Source organism: Hemibagrus wyckioides, linkage group LG18 (genome assembly GCF_019097595.1).
Source record: "Hemibagrus wyckioides isolate EC202008001 linkage group LG18, SWU_Hwy_1.0, whole genome shotgun sequence".
In the NCBI taxonomy this organism is placed as follows: Eukaryota; Metazoa; Chordata; class Actinopteri; order Siluriformes; family Bagridae; genus Hemibagrus; species Hemibagrus wyckioides.
In genome coordinates this window covers 16586359-16605000 of record NC_080727.1, presented here as the reverse complement: position 1 = coordinate 16605000, position 18642 = coordinate 16586359, and the positions used below count along the sequence as shown (strand labels likewise).

Below are 18642 nucleotides of genomic sequence, written 5' to 3'. Positions count from 1 at the left end.
ACACATACTGTATACCCCCCATACACTGTATAAACACACACACACACACACACACACATACTGTATACCCCCCCATACACTGTATAAACACACACACACACACACACACGTACTGTATACACCCCCATACACTGTATAAACACACACACACACATATTGTATACCCCCCCATACACTGTATAAACACACACACACACACACACACACATACTGTATACCCCCATACACTGTATAAACACACACACACACACATACTGTATACCCCCATACACTGTATAAACACACACCCACACACACACACATACTGTATACCCCCCCATACACTGTATAAACACACACACACACACACACATACTGTATACCCCCATACACTGTATAAACACACACCCACACACATACTGCATACCCCCATACACGGAATAAACACACTCACAAACTGTATACCCCCCATACACTGTATAAACACACACACACATACTGTATACCCCCCATACACTGTATAAACACACACACACATACTGTATACCCCCCCATACACTGTATAAACACACGCACACATACTGTATACCCCCCATACACTGTATAAACACACACACACACAGGGGACACACACACACATACTGTATACCCCCCCATACACTATATAAACACACACACACACAGGCACACACACACACACATACTGTATACCCCCCCATACACTATATAAACACACACACACACATACTGTATACCCTCCATACACTGTATAAACACACACACACATACTGTATACCCCCCATACACTGTATAAACACACACACACACGCACACATACTGTATACCCCCCATACACTGTATAAACACACACACACACACATACTATATACCCCCCCATACACTATATAAACACATACACACACACACACACACACACACGCACACACACACATACTGTATACCCCCCATACACTGTATAAACACACACACACACACACATACTGTATACCCCCCCATACACTGTATAAACACACACACACACACATACTGTATACACCCCCATACATGGTATAAACACACATACACACACTCACATACTGTATACCCCCATACACTGTATAAACACACACACACACACACATACTGTATACCCCCATACACTGTATAAACACACACACACACACACATACTGTATACCCCCCATACACTGTATAAACACACACACACACAGGCACACACACACACATACTGTATACCCCCCCATACACTATATAAACACACACACACACAGGCACACACACACACATACTGTATACCCCCCCATACACTATATAAACACACACACACACATACTGTATACCCCCCATACACTGTATAAACACACACACACACACAGATACTATATACCCCCCCATACACTATATAAACACACACACACACACACATACTGTATACCCCCCCATACACTGTATAAACACACACACACACACATACTATATACCCCCCCATACACTATATAAACACATACACACACACACACACACACGCACACACACACATACTGTATACCCCCCCATACACTGTATAAACACACACACACACACACACACATACTGTATACCCCCCCATACACTGTATAAACACACACACACACACACATACTGTATACCCCCATACACTGTATAAACACACACACACACACACATACTGTATACCCCCCATACACTGTATAAACACACACACACACACACATACTGTATACCCCCCATACACTGTATAAACACACACACACATATTGTATACCCCCCCATACACTATATAAACACACACACACATACACACACACACGCACACACACACACACACATACTGTAAACCCCTCATACACTGTATAAACACACACACACATACTGTATACCCCCCCATACACTATATAAACACACACACACACACACATACTGTATACCCCCCCATACACGGTATAAACACACACACACACACACACATACTGTAAACCCCTCATACACTGTATAAACACACACACACATACTGTATACCCCCCCATACACTATATAAACACACACACACACACACACACATACTGTATACCCCCCATACACTGTATAAACACACACACACACATACTGTATACCCCCATACACGGTATAAACACACACACACACACACATACTGTAAACCCCTCATACACTGTATAAACACACACACACATACTGTATACCCCCCCATACACTATATAAACACACACACACACACACACATACTGTATACCCCCCATACACTGTATAAACACACACACACACACACACATACTGTAAACCCCTCATACACTGTATAAACACACACACACATACTGTATACCCCCCATACACTGTATAAACACACACACACATACTGTATACCCCCCATACACGGTATAAACACACACACACACACATACTGTAAACCCCTCATACACTGTATAAACACACACACACACATACTGTATACCCCCCATACACGGTATAAACACACACACACACACATACTGTAAACCCCCCATACACTGTATAAACACACACACACATAATGTATACCCCCCCATACACTATATAAACACACACACACACATACTGTATACCCTCCATACACTGTATAAACACACACACACACACACACACACACACACTGAATAAACACAGGTTTCTGTTATTTTCTTCTTTATTACAGTTGATTGACAGGTCTGCAGGTCGGCTTCATCTTATCGCTACTGAAGAACCTGTTGTTGGAGGAAGAGGTTATGAGGTTCTAGGGTTCGATCCTCAGCCTGTGCTTTTGTGCATAATGATTATGGATATATGAAAGATTCCTGTCACACATACGTGGGTGAGATCTGGCCACCAATTTACATTCTGATCGGAATTACTGAGAAAAACAAGATAAAGTTAAAGATGTGATGCTTCATTTGATCTTTCACCCCTTTACCAATTATCACATTAGTGTATGGCTCTCTTAGATGTACACTCTCTGTCCAGTTTAATAGAAACAGCTGTACACCTGCTCATTACCCATGCAGTTATCTAATCAGCCAATCAGGTGGCAGCAGCAGCAGCACAATGTATATTATCTTGCAGAGGCAAGTCAAGAGCTTCAGTTCTAACTGATGAGAAATACCTTGAGGAGAATGAACAGTCTTGTCTGAGCTGACAGGAACAATAAAGTAACATGAATAATCACATTTTGTAATCATGGCGAACAGAAACGCATCTCATATCGACACATTAAACCCAGAGGCTTCAGAAGACCATAATATAAAGTGTATATTGAGTAAAGTTTGTATTTCCTCATTAGGGAAGATCAACAACATGAAGAATAATTGATTCTGGTCAGTAAATGAGTAATAATCAGTATTAAAAAGTCGCATTAAATATCCACAGAAGAGAGCTCTGTATTAAATTAACCTCTGATTCTCTCTTCATGTTCGGCACATGATCCTTGATGATTTCCAGTGTAATTGTTATGTAATAATAATAATTATGTAATCATTATTTAGATGATATAAAATCGCCATAGAAACCGTAAGTGTGAGTAATCCACAGCTGCCATGTGATGCGTTATCAGTTCTGCATTTAGCATCTGAAGTTATTCATCCATGATCCCGACTCCATCTTCATCAGCCGAATCAGACAAGCAGAAGCAGACAAGCCCGATCTGTCCATCAGCCGGACACATCGGACTCTCACCAGCAGTCCCTGACCTCTGAGGACTGTTTTCTATTTCTGCAGTCTGAGCGGAGGAGAGGAGATTAGATAAGAGTGTTTGAGAAATGCTCATGTTCCTACAGGACTCCAGACGATCAGCCTTGTGGGAAAACCAGCCTTCCTTTTCCTCTTCCTCTTCCTCTCCAGCTTGAGGGCTTCAGCTTCAACAGTTCAGTACAAACAGAGCAGGGCTTTTCATCCACCTTCCTGTTACACTACATACTCCAGTCCAATCCAGTCTAATCCATAAAATGTTTAGAATAGCAGCATGGAGAGTTGGGAGAGTCATACTGCAAAAACCCGTTTGTGTTGGTCTGTAATGTGGTTTGCATGCAATCCTTTTTTTTTTTTTATCATGAAAATATCGATTTCAAATATGTATGTGTTTGTATTTATATGCATCAGCTATCATGCTAGGCTAGTTAACAAAAAGCAGACATATTAGGCTTTTTTTAATCTTTATTATAACACAGAAGTCGAGTGATCAGGTTGCAGCATTTATTTATTTAGTGTGTGTTCAGTGTATTTATTTATTTTGTTTAGTGTGGATTTCTATGTTTGACAGAACACACAGAAACTGAGATATAGCATGATAAACTGTTTGTTTTGCTTGTGAAACTGTGGACATGACAGCTTTTAGAGTTTATATTAAAGATCTTGGGCATTTTGACTCGTGAAACAAACAAATGGGTTCATTGTGTTGATCTTGTAAATACTTGAGAAGTGAAAAGTGATATCAGGTCATAGTTGTGCTGAACAATAGATACCAGTCACATGAATTTAATCAAAAAAAATAAAAAATAGCTGCAGGGCCCCAAAGGATTAATGGTGTAATATCCAGAGTTCTGTGGGCTAAAGGGTTTTAAGTGTGCAGGAGGTGAAGCAGGAGTCTGAGACCTTCTTCCAGATAATGTCTCCAGAATGGTGAGGATCCTGCACTGTGATGAGTTTTCACATTAATCTACTCTTTGGTCTGGTGTTTCAGGCCAAAGCTGAGGAACTTTCATGATGTTGTCCACCTGAGGTCATTACCAACCAGCATTAGCCACCATTTTGAAAGGAAAAAACAGACAATGGCAATCAATATGGACTTATGTCTTTTAAGCTCTCCCTGACACACATTTATCTCTGTGATAGAAGATTTAATTGATTTCTTTATTTTCCTCACATGATGTTTGTTGTTGTGTTTGATGACACATTTTTGGATTGACATTAACAACGTGCTCATGTTGGTCATGAGGAAGAAACCTTGAGAGGAACCAGTGTGAAAAGGGAAGCCATCATCATCTGGGTGACACCAGAGACTGACATTATAAATCATTATAAACACCAGAGACTGACATTATAAATCATTATAAACACAGAGAGTGGGATTATAAATCATTATAAACACAGAGTGGGATTATAAATCATTATAAACACAGAGTGGGATTCTAAATCATTATAAACACAGAGTGGGATTCTAAATCATTATAAACACAGAGAGTGGGATTATAAATCATTATAAACACAGAGTGGGATTCTAAATCATTATAAACACAGAGTGGGATTATAAATCATTTTAAACACAGAGAGTTGGATTATAAATCATTATAAACACAGAGAGTGGGATTATAAATCATTATAAACACAGAGAGTGGGATTATAAATCATTATAAACACAGAGAGTGGGATTATAAATCATTATAAACACCAGAGAGTGGGATTATAAATCATTATAAACACCAGAGAGTGGGATTATAAATCATTATAAACACCAGAGAGTGGGATTATAAATCATTATAAACACAGAGAGTGGGATTATAAATCATTATGAATATAGAGAGTGGGATTATGAATCATTATAAACACTAGAGAGTGGGATTAAAAATCATTAAAAACACTAGAGAGGGGATTATAAATCATTATAAACAAAGAGAGTGGGATTATAAATCATTATAAACAAAGAGAGTGGGATTATAAATCATTATAAACACAGAGTGGGATTATAAATCATTATAAACACAGAGTGGGATTATAAATCATTATAAACACAGAGAGTGGGATTATAAATCATTATAAACACAGAGAGTGGGATTATAAATCATTATAAACACAGAGTGGGATTATAAATCATTATAAACACAGAGTGGGATTCTAAATCATTATAAACACAGAGTGGGATTATAAATCATTTTAAACACAGAGAGTTGGATTATAAATCATTATAAACACAGAGAGTGGGATTATAAATCATTATAAACACAGAGAGTGGGATTATAAATCATTATAAACACAGAGAGTGGGATTATAAATCATTATAAACACCAGAGAGTGGGATTATAAATCATTATAAACACCAGAGAGTGGGATTATAAATCATTATAAACACCAGAGAGTGGGATTATAAATCATTATAAACACCAGAGAGTGGGATTATAAATCATTATAAACACAGAGAGTGGGATTATAAATCATTATGAATATAGAGAGTGGGATTATGAATCATTATAAACACTAGAGAGTGGGATTAAAAATCATTAAAAACACTAGAGAGGGGATTATAAATCATTATAAACAAAGAGAGTGGGATTATAAATCATTATAAACAAAGAGAGTGGGATTATAAATCATTATAAACAAAGAGAGTGGGATTATAAATCATTATAAACACCAGAGAGTGGGATTAAAAATCATTATGAATATAGAGAGTGGGATTATGAATCATTATGAACACAAAGAGTGGGATTATAAATCATTATAAACACCAGAGAGTGGGATTATAAATCATTATAAACACCAGAGAGTGGGATTAAAAATCATTATAAACACCAGAGAGGGATTATAAATCATTATAAACACCAGAGTGGGATTATAAATCATTATAAACACAGGGAGAGTAAGATTACTGTATACAGTCCAGAGTCATCTTTATGCTCTCTAAGTGGTTCTATCCACAGCAATCCCATGTATCTTCAAGATCCATGAAGAACATCATCATCAGCAGCAGTGAGAGACTCCAAGTGATGAGACTCCAAGCAGCAGAAGAGCATTGTGATGGATCGGGCAGATCAGAGAGCAGAAGTGGTCACTGGGGTCACTGGGAGCTCAGGAAACATCAAGAGCAGGAGTGAGAGAGAGAATAAAAGAGAGAGAATTCATATTCTGACGTTTCCAAGAATCAAGCTGTGTAGATTTTAGCCTACTGTATGAACACTTTCTAACTGGACCAGAGCGAACAGATACTAAACAAACATCCATCCATCCATTTTCTATACCCGCTTTATTCCTAATTAGGGTCACAGGGATCTGCTGGAGCCTATCCCAGCACACACTGGGTGAAAGGCAGGGGTACATCCTGGACAGGTCACCAGTCCATCACAGGGCCACACATATAGACAGACAACCACACACACACACTCACACTCACTCCTCTGGGCAATTTAGAATTACCAATCAACCTAATGTTTTTGGACTGTGGGATGAAACCGGAGTACCCGGAGTAAACCTACGCAGGCATGGGGAGAACATGCAAACTCCACACAGAAAGACCCCTGCCTGTTCGAACCCGGGATTCAAACCCAGTGCTAACCACTATACCACTGTGCTGCCCGACACTGAACATCTCCAGATAAACCAATCCTGTTCATGATGTTCGGCAGTAAAATAATGACCTAAGACTCACGCTTTGCCACTCAGGGTCTTAAGGTTCTTAAAGTTCCCCCCCGCTCTCACAGCACTGAATAAACTGCTGCCCCGGTTTAAGAGTGCTGAATGAATCCGTCTGCCTCAGAGGTCCTTTTACCTCAATACTGAATTAATCTTGTGACATGAAATCTAACACTGGAAACCAAAACGCAATTATTTGTTCCCCTGCTGTGGAGTCGGGATGTCAGTTGACTTAAGTGGAGATTTATTTGGCTTTATTCAGCTGCTGGAGCGACAGAACCGCTTCCTTTCTCTTCATGTGTTAAGTGGCTGTTAGACACCTTCAGACGAACAGGACTGCAGATTTAACATGACAATAAACTCGCAAGGTGTCGGAAATACTAAACAGCAAATGGGTTTTGTACGTCTGGGCTGTCGGCTCTGTGAAGTTTGTGGGGTTTTTTTTGAAATGCTAATGCTAAGGCTACACTTCATATTTTTCCTAAACGTTTCCGTAGATATTGAGTGACAGATGGTGGGTTATGTGTGAAATACTTTTGCCAGCGTCAGTTATTTTAAAATGGACCTGCTGTACGTTAGAACCTTTCATTACCATCTAACATCGCTGCTTGCCAAGTTTCCTGACAGATGCGTGACGATCAGAGATAACATTTGATAAATGGTTGAATTTTTAATTGGTGCCAAAGTGAAAAATGTTTCAACATTCGACTGCGTTTCTGTTTCCTTTTAAGGATATGCTGTGTGTGTGTGTGTGTGTTTTCCGTCACAACTTTAAAGACACATTACCACCCTAGCGATGTAGTAATATACCTATGCGCGGTAGATTAACTTGCTAACTAGTTGAAATTGTGTTCAAGTGAATTCAGCAGTTTTCGATATGGTAGGTGTGTTTACTGTCTCAGCGCAATAGCTGATCGAAGCTAATGGACGCTAATTAGCGCTTCACATGTTTGACCACTAGGTGCAAAAACATAACGCTATGGATCTATACGGTGCCGTGAGCACGCTAAACCACGACCCAGAAAAGCTAGCAAATCGGTAGAGCCTTGCTTCTGTCTCCTAAATTCTGGCTCAATTATTTTTATTATTATTGCATACTATAAAAACACATCTGTAGAATGGCACCATTATACCAATATGATTCCAAATATTGCTGCTGCTGGAATTCTGGACCTGATGTGAGCTGCATCACATGATGTCTACAGCCTGAGGCTTGGAGCTCACATATGGCCGAGCTGGGATGTGTTGATATTAGCGGGTCTATATAGACTAAATGCTCATAAATGATCTCCAGGACATTGAGGAGAAGGTTTATTGTTTGGTGCATCTGATGTGAGCAGCATTTGAAAATCCTCTTCCTCGAGATTTGACCAGAAAACATGAAGCGATGGCCTCGGCTTGGAGAGAAAACGCTGGTTGAGAAAAAAGCCTCTTTTATTCACTTCTCCTTCGAAACTGTCATGATATCCAGACATCAGCCGTCTCTGGGGATTTATGTAACAGACACATAAGATGCTTCGCCCATCTGCATGGTTTGGAAACGGAGCGTCGCCAATCTTCCCATTCCGATTCCGCCGTAAGGAGAAGCATCGTAGTGTCCTGCTAAATAAAATAAATAGAAAGCTGCATGTTGTTGTTGTTCTTATCACTTTAATCTTGAGAGCAGCATACTCACTCCCGGAGAGATGGTGTGAGATGGAGATAGCGCTCTCCGAAGAGCAATCACTCGTTGAGTCCAACTCCTGCTCCGATCTCGCCTCGGAGATCCGATCTAAAAACGCATCGAAACCCGCCTCTCTTTAGCGTTCCTTTGAGAATCCTTTCTTTTGAAAGATCAATGCTCTTTCCAGAATCAAGGTCATACAAGGTCATCACTGCAACCTCATCTGGAGGCCGTGGTATTGGATCGCTCCTCGAGGACCTGGTGATATTTAAACATTGATCCATTAAATGAATGGAATGCCATTATCATACTAGAAATATCAGAGACCTTTTCCTCCGTCTGGTTTTTAATGCAGAAAAACAATACCACAGCCCCTGTGAATAAACACCACCTTCTCATAGCCGAGTCCCGACTGCCAAAGTCTTTATTCAGTTTCATTTTATACATGAATACATGAATAATCTTTTAGATCATATGGTTCTGATCTCTTTATTATATAACAACATACATCTGTGACAAAACAGCAGTAGGTGCAATCCACACATTGTGCTTATCTTTATTTTCGATATATATTTTTTAAAATATCGTCACAAATCAAAGTATAAAGAATTCTCACTGGACATGCGCACTGCGTTCTGGACCTGCTCACAATCGCTCAAACCCCCGGGGGGTCAGCATCAGCATCCTTTTTGTGCAGTTTTGCGTCGACTCATGATTTATTAATCGTTATTAAACGCTGTTATGGTTTTAGAAGGAAACGTCAGTGTGGATGACGGCATCGTAAGAGGAGCGTCCAGCTTAACGGACGAGACACGCAGCAGAGAACCGCACTGGATTTAAAGCTTGTGTTTAAGGTCAGATAATAATAAGATGAGGAATGAGCTGCAGGACGAACAATATGCCGTTTCACACCGTCATCATACATCACAGGGTTTTAAAAAATATTTTCCCAACCTGAGAGAAAATAAAAGTGTCAGGTGTCAGTGATTGAGATGATGATGATGGTGGTGATGATGATGAAGAGGATTTCTCTGGGATTTGTTCAGCTCTGTTCTGTTAAACCGTTCTTTCGATCTTTCTATCAGCTTGGTTGAAAATAAACCATTTTCTGACATAAACCGGATTACTGTGTGAGTTTTAACAAGCGAGCCGAGATTAATTGCTTTCTTTATTCACATGAAGTTCAGACACCAGCTTTAAGATCCCAGACTTGGGGATTAGTTTACACTTTTACACACTTTCTCTTCAACGCTATTTGCATCGTGAAGTTAAAGTGCGTGAACGTTTATCTGAATAATTGCTCAATTCTCCCCTGGCGTTTTACACTTCGTGTCTTTATCTGCAGTTTTTTTGTCGATTGGAAACAGAGGCTATGTGAAGTAAGCCGATTTTCACTGACAGGAAGTCAGTCATCTGTCACTCAACCAACGTATAACCGATAAAATAATACGCATAACACGACGTGTCCAGGGTTTCCATGTGGTTTGGATTGGCTTTATAAATTATGTCTCTTTTTAATGTCTCATTTTTCCAGGACTGTGCAAACACCTGAGGAGTTCACTGACGTTGGTTCTCTTGCTGCTTTCAAAGAATCCAATTTTATCTTAGCAAAGTTCACAGAGTTCTCCTGGAATAATTAATGACATCTCTGTCCTGTTGTTCAAACAAACGTCACCTGACTCAGGACTCAAGCACAGGACGAGTCAGACTCACGTTACTCTGATCTTTTGTTTAATACGAAACAGAAATGGAGTTTAGTGAGAAAGAGAAATCTGGAGGTAAGACTCAGTCCATTGCGTCCTTGCTCAGGGTTCAGGTGAATGTTTTGTTGTTTAATAAATGAATTTATTTCCATTTGCAGACACAGAAACAGCAGGAATGTCAGTGGCCTTCATCCTGACCACACAAAACATGTCTCCTGATGTTGGAAACAATGCAACGATTTTACCAAATGAATTGAACTCTATATAATCACAATATTTTATAATATTTCAACCAATATTTCAAAACTTCCTGGTATTTACTGATGTTTTGTCCTGATCTAGATGACTCTCTCATATATTTATTTATTTTTTGTCGATATTATGGTGCAACTGTGAAGGAAATTTGGGCTGTTAGGACTTCTCTTTGTTTTTAATAATTACAGAGAAAATGTTGGACCCTATTAACAGGGCCTGGTGTGTGCTCTCTGTTCTCTTTTTACTATATACACTAAAGTGCAAAACACAGGACAGTGTTGAAGCAAATATTTACTAGATCTACCCTGCTAGATTTATCTTTAGTGTTTAGTTACATCTTAAAACGGTCATAAAGCCTCATAGCCAGGTTTAGTTTCAGTTCAGATTATGGGTCATTAACTCGTTACGATAAAACCTCTAATATCACACAGGAAAAATTTCTGACGTGACGTTTTCCACATCACAAAACTGACGCGATCTTCCTTTTATTAACACACCTGCTGTTAGCACACAGTAAATCCCCTTTCTCACGTGTGTAGCATTTTAGTAAATCGTATATCGATTAATAAGCGCATATATCGAATAATCTCTCCTCATAGAAATAAATGCCGTTGTGTGTAGAATGGCCACAGATTTATATTTCACAACTTTGTGCTTATTTGTACAGCGGAGTGAAATGCAGTGACGTAAAACAGTGTGAAAGGAACACAGAAGGATAAAAAAAATAAAATTTCGCTGTTGCGTTTGCGAACACGGAGACTAACAGGGCGCAGATTTTGGATGAAGGTGTGTTTAAAGTCCCACTGTGGCAGCGGATTTTTAAAAATTCCCATCACATCTCATCGCTGTTGTGCCTCTGCGACCGCTTTACTGCGGCGCTTCTTTCTGACCCTGAAAACAGCAACCGAGTGCAGAAATTTGGCTTAGACTCAAACAAATGAGCAAAGAAAAAAAAAAAGACAAAAGAAGGCAGTGTTACTGTATTTCAGCAAATTACGCTTGCTTACGCCGCACAAAATAGAGCCCTATATGTCAGATTTACATTTTATTTTGCGTTAAATAGACTTCAGTTTTGATCCATAACCTCACGGATGTTTGTCCGGAACATCATTCAGTGATGGTTCAATAACTGAAACATGAAACATTTCTCATTCTGTTATTTACATGTGATTATAGAGCGACTAGTTTACAATATTCACACACTGCAGCGTATTTAACAGTCCAGGATATTGTTTATAAACCGCTAGCATACTGAAGAAGCTAAATCCTAGTGGTGTTTAGCGGTGTTTTTCAGTCCCGCTCCTGCAGTTCTCCTGTCCTGCACTGCTTAACATTTTCTCTGGTCCAAGTTCATGTGCTTCAATTCATCTGCTAGTTAACTGGACGAGTTAAAGAAGGAAAAATCACTAAAGTCTCCAGGACCAGGGCGAAGACACGCTGCTTTATCCACAGGCTTGTTAGGCAATTTAATAATTACTGTGTTATTACATCAGTCAGTGTTAAGTCCAGTCTCAGAAATTCCTCAGCTCGCACACACACACGACTAAAGACTAAAGACCTTTCTGAGCTGATTCATGTCTTTTAGAGCACTGGAGCACTGCAAAGTTAAGAAGCTTTAGCGTTTATAAATGTTTAAGTGATTTCTCTAAAAGAAAAAGCACAACTTTAAGGTTTCCAAAGAAACTTTCTTCATCTTTTTTCTTTGTTTTTTTATTATTATTTTTTTTAGGGCGGCTCTGAGAATCGACTTCTTAGCTTTCATATTAAATACGGTCCGGTCCTCATCCTCCCCCTATTCTGGTTCTTTGGTTCAGTCCATAATGCTGTAATCCTTTGTAAATAAAAAAGATCAAATTATAAATAATAATATTCACATACATTAAACAAGAACTGGAATGAAAATGAAAATTGATTGTTATAAGATTTATAGAACCCACTAGCATTACTAGCATAACTATTTATTTATTTATTTATTTATTTATTTATTTATTTATTTATGTATGTATGTATGTCCAATGATGTTAAATGGCTGAAATACTGAAGTGATGGTGTTAGATTTCTTCTTAACAAGACTGTGTGTGACCTTCTGTTATGAAACTTGGAAAAAAGTATTTGATTATGATCCTTGTGTGTGTGTGTGTGTGTGTGTACACTGTACGTGTGACGAAGACTGTGATCAGCTAAACACCGAATCTGAACATGCTGAAAGGATTCGCCGGAAACTGTAAATCTCAGAACTGTAAACTGTCTATTTTAATAAAATGTCTAGAATTATCTTTAAATATTTCTAAAGGCAAAGTATGACCTCTAACAAGTTCAAATGCACCTTTATTAAAATGCATCACATTAAAAAAAAGAGCATTATTAATGTGATGTATATAAATAATCACATTATTAAATTATTAATGCGAAGTATAGAATGAATTTTTCACCTGGTTTACAGGTTCCACTGCCTATTACTGTTCTTTATTTAAAGATTAAATACACAGTAGGTGTCTGAGGTAAAAGGGGAAACTGCGGGGAACAAAAAATATATGTGAGCTGTTACTCGTCATCTGACCTTCGTTAAACACTTCAGGGTGAATACGGCGTCTGTACGGAGAAAATCAGATCCACGTTCCTGCGAGCGGTTCGTAATCATTTACAGGAATAAATGTGAATGAAATGTGTGTTTGAATGCGTGATAATGTTCTGAATGTAAGGCCAAGTAAACGAACAAAATTTTATTTTATTCTATTCCTAAGAATAAACAAAAATTCTACACTCGTATTCAAATAAAAGCTGTAACCCCACGATCAGGTGAATATTTCATTCTGTTCTGTTATATATTTCTTCTGTTTGTGCAAAATAAAGCATTAAATAAATAAATAAAATTCAGTTTCTATTCATATATATATATATATATATATATATATATATATATATATATATATATATATTTATATTTATATTTATATATGTAACAGTCTCATATTTGTAAATAATATTTCTGATAATTGTTTCTACTGGTAAGAATTCTGTTGTGTAGAGTCGCTCCTCTGTGAATAAATTATAAAATCTAATATTAATTGAGAGACGTCTATTACAGATATGATCCTCATCAATGTTATTGTGTGTGTGTGTGTGTGTGTGTGTGTTTCTGAACCTAAAACACTTTTGTGCTTCTATGATGAAGAAAAAAAAACCGATTCTAATAAAGAAAATCACACATTCTGTTTCTAAAATCTCAGGTTTGGATCGATGAAGCGCAGTCTGCGGTTTCACTACATTTAGAGGGAGGTGGTGTTGAGTTTCCACCCTGACGGCGTGCAACCCCTTTTATGCCGTGACTAAATCGATGCGGAGGCGTTATAAGGGGTAACGGATCGGACAGTAGCGGCGGGTCGGAAAATCCTATAGAGGGAAACGTTCAGTTCTCAAAGTGCTGAAATAAAACCTCGTGCTCAACAATACGGTGGCTATTTTTAGCAAGGACACGACAGAGACAGTATGAATTATTTATGATTCGGCTTGCACGTTCAGCGTCCGACCTCTGGACCACCTGAACACGACCGGTAACATTGTAAGGTCAAAAACAGACAGGTTTGTGCTGTACAAAAAAAAAAAAATCCACCAGTTGTGCTTTCCTAACAAAATCCTTCTGTGCTACAGAAAGGCGAGTGTTGAACAAATCCGGAGAGGAATCGTCCGTCGCACAGAAGACACGTGGGTCTGAGGCAGTAGTGAAGAATTTGTGCATCAGCACAGCTCACAGCTTTGTACTCCTCGTTTGGTCCACATTTCTAGACATTTCTGCCGTCCCTCAAAGGCGGTACTTGCGGAGAAGGTCGGACTGCCACATGTACTTGCGCTCTGGGAAGTGCTCTGGGATCTTGATCTTGCGGAAGTCCTGGATGCACTTCTTCAGCTCCTCTTCCACGCTCATTTTCTCTTTGGCCGGTCGTTTCTTGCTGCCGCTGGTGTCCCGTGAGCTGGCGGTGAGCGTGCGGAGGAGATCGCTCTTACGCCGCTGCTCAGATTGCTGCTGCTGCAGGAGGTGACTTCCTGGTCTTTCTTTCTTGGACGGCCGGTCGAGCGTCTGGACGTGCGATTGTCGGGTGACAGGTCCACGGATGACTGTACCCTGGGGGGAACTGGCTTCTGATTGGCTCTCGGAGGTTGAGGTGGAGAGCTCGTTGAAGGAGGTGCCGCTCTCGCCCTCGCCTTCGCCTTTGTGGCCCTTGCAGCAGCAGTCACACGGAGGCGAAGACCAGCGTGACGATCCACCTGAAACGGGACGACAAGAGCGAATATAACTCACGGGCAGCGTTCCTGAAAGAATAAAGATTTTAGAAGGAGACATTTCTCACAGCATTAATGATCGAGGATTATGGGTCATTTAAATTAGAGTCATTTCTGCTTCTGGTTCATTTTAAACTTATATAATAGTTTTTTCTATTCCTGTAAAGCTGTTTTGAGACAATGTACATTGCTAAAAGCACTATAAAAATACATTTAATTAATGTTTATAAATATGTTTTACTTCATTGGTTTAGAAGAAAAAACTTGAATGACTAGGATTTAAAATACAACAATTAAAAATAAAATGGAAAAAGTCTGGAACAGAAATCAGGTGAATGGTTTATGTTATAAAAATCACAGGCATTTCGTATTTCCAGCTTCATATGTGGATCATATGCCTGAAAAGGCTTCCAGGTGAGAATGTAGTAGTTCAGAATAATCAGAAAAGTTGGTGGGAACTTTATAAGAACATTGTAAGCAGTTAATATATACAGTCTGTCACATGGCAGCTCTCATGAATGAGTTTTATCTATCAGTCACATTCTGCCTCTTGAAATTGTGGCTATGTTAAAGCTCGTTATTACGGGTAGTTAAATGCAGAATAGGAAACAGGAAACTCTCAATAAATATCAACTAGTGAGAGAAAATAATCTGCAATGATTTTATTTCACACTTCAGTCCAGTTCTGTTTTATTCATTTGGTCTGTGAATCAGAGTCGAGGGATGTGGGGTTTTGTTGTTTTATTTTATTACAGCGCTGGAAATCGCCCTGCATTTATCATTACAGCACTCACATTATTATTATTCAAAACATCAATAAAGTGAACAAATAACAGCAATTCAGATCTAATAAAAATGTTCTCTGAATGAAAGGTTCGGGAATAAAAAGCACCAGTAGATGTGAATAAAGTATTATTTATTTAGCCAGTATTCCCCCAAAATCCAAAAATTTTTACCTTTTGAAACTAATCAGATTTTTCTCTTTGAATATAGTGTACATTAAAATAATAAGCCTAATATGTAAGGAGGTCATGGTTGTTTATTGAAAAGGAACAGGAAGGAATGGAAAGGAAAAGAAAGGAGAGGAAAGGAAAGGAAAGGAAAGGAAAGGAAAGGAAAGGAAAGGAAAGGAAAGGAACAGACAGGACAGGACAGGACAGGACAGGACAGGACAGGACAGGACAGGAAAGGAAAGGAAAGGAAAGGAAAGGAAAGGAAAGGAAAGGAAAGGAACAGACATGACAGGACAGGACAGGACAGGACAGGACAGGACAGGACAGGACAGGAAAGGAAAGGAAAGGAAAGGAAAGGAAAGGAAAGGAACAGACAGGACAGGACAGGACAGGAAAGGAAAGGAAAGGAAAGGAAAGGAAAGGAAAGGAAAGGAAAGGAACAGACAGGACAGGACAGGACAGGACAGGACAGGACAGGAAAGGAAAGGAAAGGAAAGGAACAGACAGGACAGGACAGGACAGGACAGGACAGGAAAGGAAAGGAAAGGAAAGGAAAGGAAAGGAAAGGAAAGGAACAGACAGGACAGGACAGGACAGGACAGGACAGGACAGGACAGGACAGGACAGGAAAGGAAAGGAAAGGAAAAGAAAGAAAGGAACAGACAGGACAGGACAGGACAGGACAGGAAAGGAAAGGAAAGGAAAGGAAAGGAAAGGAAAGGAAAGGAAAGGAAAGGAAAGGAAAGGAAAGGAACAGACAGGACAGGACAGGACAGGACAGGACAGGACAGGACAGGAAAGGAAAGGAAAGGAAAGGAAAGGAAAGGAAAGGAAAGGAAAGGAAAAGAAAGAAAGGAACAGACAGGACAGGACAGGACAGGAAAGGAAAGGAAAGGAAAGGAAAGGAAAGGAAAGGAAAGGAAAGGAAAGGAAAAGAAAGAAAGGAACAGACAGGACAGGACAGGACAGGACAGGACAGGACAGGAAAGGAAAGGAAAGGAAAGGGAAGGAAGAGACAGGAAAGGAAAGGAAAGGAACAGACAAGAAAGGAAAGGGAAGGGAAGGAAAGGAAAGGAAAGGAAAGGAAAGGAAAGGAAAGGAAAGGAAAGGAAAGGAAAGGAAAAGAAAAGAACAGACAAGAAAGGAAAGGAAAGGAACAAAAATTGGAGAGGAGAGGAGAGAAAATAAAAGAGGAGAGGAGAGGAAAGAAGAGGAGATGAGAGGAGAAGGGAGGAGAGGAGAGGAGAGCAGAGGAGATGAGAGGAGAGGAGTGGAGAGGAAAGAAGAGCAGAGGAGAGGAGAGAAAAGAAGAGAGGAGAGGAGAGGAGAGGAGAGGAGAGGAAAGAGGAGAGGAAAGGAAAGTAGAGGAGAGGAGAGGAAAGTAGAGGAGAGGAGAGGAGAGGAGAGGAGAGGAGAGGAGAGGAGAGAAACTCAGTACTCCTAAACCATCAGTTCAGGAAGTGATGTCAGATCAGAGCGGCGGCTCACAGCATCAGCAGAAACACAGCAGCTCTTCTTCTCTTTATCTGATTCCCAGTGTATTTACACACATCAGATTTAGATCCATCAGCATACAGACATGTTCACTTATTACATCATTAACACTGACTCTACACTTCACTGCTCACTTCACTCACACACTGGAATGCAGCGTTCACATTAACGAGGCGAAACAGTGAGGGTGTGTAAATTTGGAGCTCTTCCTCAGACTCTCTGAGCACTAAAGTCTTCTCGTCCTTACAGCAGACGTTTCCAGCACGTTCTAAAGGAGAGCGGTTCTGCAGCTCGCTCCGGTTATTCTCTCATTAGTTTGTTTTAGCTGCTCTGACACCATCTGAGGTGAAAGAAACCATTTCCAGACTAATTCACCCGCATGGTGTTCCTAATGAATCTGATTACACAGGCTGGCTCTGCACAGAACCGTCACTAAAGCCTCGTCTTTTTGTGCTTTGGCCTCCATCTGCACTGATCTGCACTATTTCACCACACTGATTCATGTCAGATTTTTAATTAGGCTACTTCAGATCATTTGCATGAATTATGCAAATGCTACTCGAGATGTCACAAATGATTCACGCCGTCTACGCCTGCTCTTTGTTGGAGCCGTTAATCGTCTATACGGATGTTTAAGAACTTAATCGCAGGCATGTAGTCTTAATTAAACATAGAATAAAAAGGTAATGGGGTGGGGACCGTGTTCACGTCTGGAGGATATTTTTGGAAACCACCTGGTGTGTGTGTGCGTGTGTGTGTGTGTGTGTGCATGTCTTTGACCCATAGTTCTGTACTGTAAACTGACTTAATGCAGTCACCAGAACACAACATCATTATCAGGAAGCTCAGGAGCACTGTGTGATCGAGGAACACACACTTTCTCCTGAGCTCTAAAACATTTCAGCAAC

At 39.7% G+C, this 18642-nt stretch overlaps 1 protein-coding gene across 1 annotated transcript in view; it reads right to left on the bottom strand.

The window, feature by feature from the left end:
• Positions 1–13951: 13951 nt before the first annotated feature.
• Positions 13952–18642, bottom strand: part of kctd16b (potassium channel tetramerization domain containing 16b) — a 37075-nt gene continuing 32384 nt past the window's right edge. Inside the window, exon 2 of the mRNA XM_058414716.1 lies at positions 13952–15272. Coding sequence (XP_058270699.1) covers positions 14809–15272 — 464 coding nt within the window. The 3' untranslated portion in view covers positions 13952–14808. The remainder of the gene's footprint in view (positions 15273–18642) is intronic.